Source organism: Sinocyclocheilus rhinocerous, unplaced genomic scaffold (genome assembly GCF_001515625.1).
Source record: "Sinocyclocheilus rhinocerous isolate Xijiao unplaced genomic scaffold, SAMN03320098_v1.1 scaffold3326, whole genome shotgun sequence".
Classification (NCBI taxonomy): Eukaryota; Metazoa; Chordata; class Actinopteri; order Cypriniformes; family Cyprinidae; genus Sinocyclocheilus; species Sinocyclocheilus rhinocerous.
In genome coordinates this window covers 35593-38639 of record NW_015666970.1, presented here as the reverse complement: position 1 = coordinate 38639, position 3047 = coordinate 35593, and the positions used below count along the sequence as shown (strand labels likewise).

The following is a 3047-nucleotide window of genomic DNA, read 5'->3' as shown; positions in this document are numbered from 1 at the left end:
ATACACACACACACACACACACACACACACACATACATAGCTTGGCAAGCTTGGAAACACTGAATAGCTTGGAAACATTTAATCTGATCATGAATGTTTAAGCTAACATCCCACTTCTAAACTAGTGCAGGGTAGTTAGCTATATATTGCACTTCGTACATCATAAACCTTTAAAATGGTTCCTTTTTGAAACTTAAATGCCTTGTTTGGTGTTCTAATTCAAAAAGATGTTCAAAAAGGCATGTTAATGGACATGTATTGTGCAGGGCTTTGCAGGCACCTCCAGCTGGGACATATTCTGCTTGTAGTTGACTTCTAGACCCTTCCGTTGCAACTCTTCCTGCTGCAGCTTGTTTTTGGTCTCTGCTAGCTCTTTCATCAGGCCGTTGCATTCTGAACGCAGTTTATTCAGCTCGGATGACTGCCTGAAAACACACATTAAATGTAAGCCATCTAAGTACGCAAAAAAGTAATATAGCCAAAACCACCGCATAGCCGCTCAACATGCATCTACTGTACATGCATGTTGATTTTATCAGACAATGTCGCGATTATAAATGAGAGTGACTCTTGGTTAACATGTATAAATGGGTCGTGTTTCGTCACTATTTAGAGTGGAATTTTTCTACAATATTCACTCATCATGACAGTAAAATAGGGCATTCTAAGTCAATCTACTGCAGTATTTCCTCTCTCAATCAGTAGAAAAAAAAAAATTTACACCCGGTCATGCATGGAAAAAAAAATTTTTAAAATACCGTCATATACCGTGAAACCGGTATAATTTTGAAAAATACCGTGATATAAATTTTTGGTCATACACTAATCTGTATTTTGTTTATATTCAATGCACTCACCTCTGCTTCAGCTGATCCACAGATACAGCCTGGGGAAAGAGAGGACACCACAGTGGCGTGTGTTAGCGTAAAGATTTATTAATGGATTAGTGGAAAGAACAGCAACTGAAGTCTAACCTGCTCAGAAACCTGTGCCTGCAGATTCTGGAGGTCTGTCTTCAGTGTCAGGTTCTCATTGTGTATGGCCTTCATAGGGTAGAGAGAGCTGTGAGTTCACTACACAGCGGAAATCACACTTCAGTTCAACTGGTGTGAGCTGGAACGATGGTGCTGACACTTGCCTGCATTTTTGTCTCCCTGCCGGCGCTGCTGCTCCTCTCTGCATTAAGAGAATCTTCTAGACTCTTCCTCTGTAGCTCTTTTTCAGCCAGCCTAATGAGAGACACATGCAAGATAACGTATAATGAGGTTTAAGACAGCTGACCGCCTTAAGCTGTGTACCAACCATGTGATAAAGTGGCAAGTGATAAATCCGTTCCATGTTAGGACTTTTGGCTGAAAGTAGAAGGTCTTATCAGTACAAATTTCTTTTTACATAGCTGTATATGAAACAACAAATACTGTACTGTCTAACAAGCTGTTATTTTATTGCTTGACGTAGCATTTTACTTGATGCTGAAATATCACATGACTATTGATGAACAGGGTTAAAGCGCATTTTCAATATTTTCTGCAGTTAAGTTTCTTCTGTGCACAGTCAATGTGAATACTGTAACCTAACCTGTTAATACGGGTGTCAAAATATATGCAGTGTAAAACAGGCCTTATTTTGTGCAAAAACCACAAAACAAGGAAGCTTTGAGGTGACCACTTACAGTTTTTGAAGCTCTTCGAAATGTGATACCGTTGCAGCCTAAGAGGAAGAACAAAGAAATGACTCCTAAACATGACTGTCCACCAACAAGCAGAGACCGATTCCTCCTCATCCACATACCTGAGTGTTGAGCTGAGTCTGAAGATTATCAATCTGAACTTTCAGCATTTTGTTTTCTTTAAGAAGATCCTATAAACGACAACGTTGTGTGATGATCTGCAGCCATATAACATGCATACATGCTTCTTTAGAGTTCCAGGAGTACTGTGACTCCTCCTCAGGTACCTGGATTTGTTCCTGCAGTTGGTCGTCAGGCTGCATGGTGTGCTGAGACGCCTCCAACAGTTGCATGACCTGCTGCTCCAGCTGCTTGACCTTCTGCTGCTCCTGCTCTTTAAAGATGAGTGTGTCCGTCAAGTTGCTGTGGAGAGTCTGGATCTCCTTGTTTTTATTGGTTATCTCGCTCTCTACAGCCATCAGCTGATTCTGCAGCTCTGAGAAGACACAGGAGACACTGCTTAAGTGGTGTGTGCAGAACACTTGAAGTCTGTAAGATGGGGTGCGTGTGTGTTTCTACCTTGTTTAGCGACCTGGAGCTTTTCTCTCTCTGCACTGACGTTGTGCAAATAGTTCTGCAGCTCTTCCCAACGACGTTTTGCATCCTGCGACAAAAGATACAAAACAGTTTCAGCTCAATAGCTAAATGTAGTGAGGCTACAAACAGATGCTAAATTTTAGAGGCACTAAACAAAAGCTCAGCTGTTTTCAAGAGCAGCCTTTCCTGTAACAATCTAATTCTGCCAACAAGCAGTGGTGTAAGGAAAATGGAAATTAACACTTGAAAATGAAAATTCAAATCATATAGTGAGCAGAGGAGATAAACACTCTCTAGAGATATAGAGTCTTATATACAGGAAAATCCTATTCATTTAATCAAATTGGTTGGTGTGAATGGCTTGTTTAATCAAATTAATTCATTTCAATGACCAGGTAAAATGTTGAAAAGTAAAAGAGTAATTATGTATGTATGTATGTATGTAAATAAATAAATTTGCCAATCCTCATTTTTCAGTGGTCACAAGTCATTTAACTTGTCAAAAAAATCTGGTTAAGCAATGCTATTAAAATCACAGTGATTTTTTTTATCAGTGGTTCACTTTTATGTAGTTAATATCTGATATTTAAAAGTGTGAAGTGTATTCAGTTATTAAATTTTTATTAAGGTAACCTGATTGAGATCTTCACTGTTATAACCAAAACTGTTTTTTTAATTCTAAAATCTGATAATTATATAAAAGACTTACATTTTAATTTAAAGATAAAATTTTTAAATTGTATCTTTTTTTACAAAGCACAAATATTTTAACTTTGATCTA

The 3047-nt window shown here is 38.3% G+C and overlaps 1 protein-coding gene across 2 annotated transcripts in view; it reads right to left on the bottom strand.

Moving 5' to 3' along the window:
• Window positions 1-3047, bottom strand: part of LOC107733322 (kinectin-like) — a 28544-nt gene that overhangs the window by 21043 nt on the left and 4454 nt on the right. For both annotated transcript variants that reach the window (XM_016544895.1, XM_016544896.1), the window contains exon 8: window positions 281-425. In XM_016544895.1, coding sequence (XP_016400381.1) covers window positions 281-425 — 145 coding nt within the window. The remainder of the gene's footprint in view (window positions 1-280; window positions 426-3047) is intronic.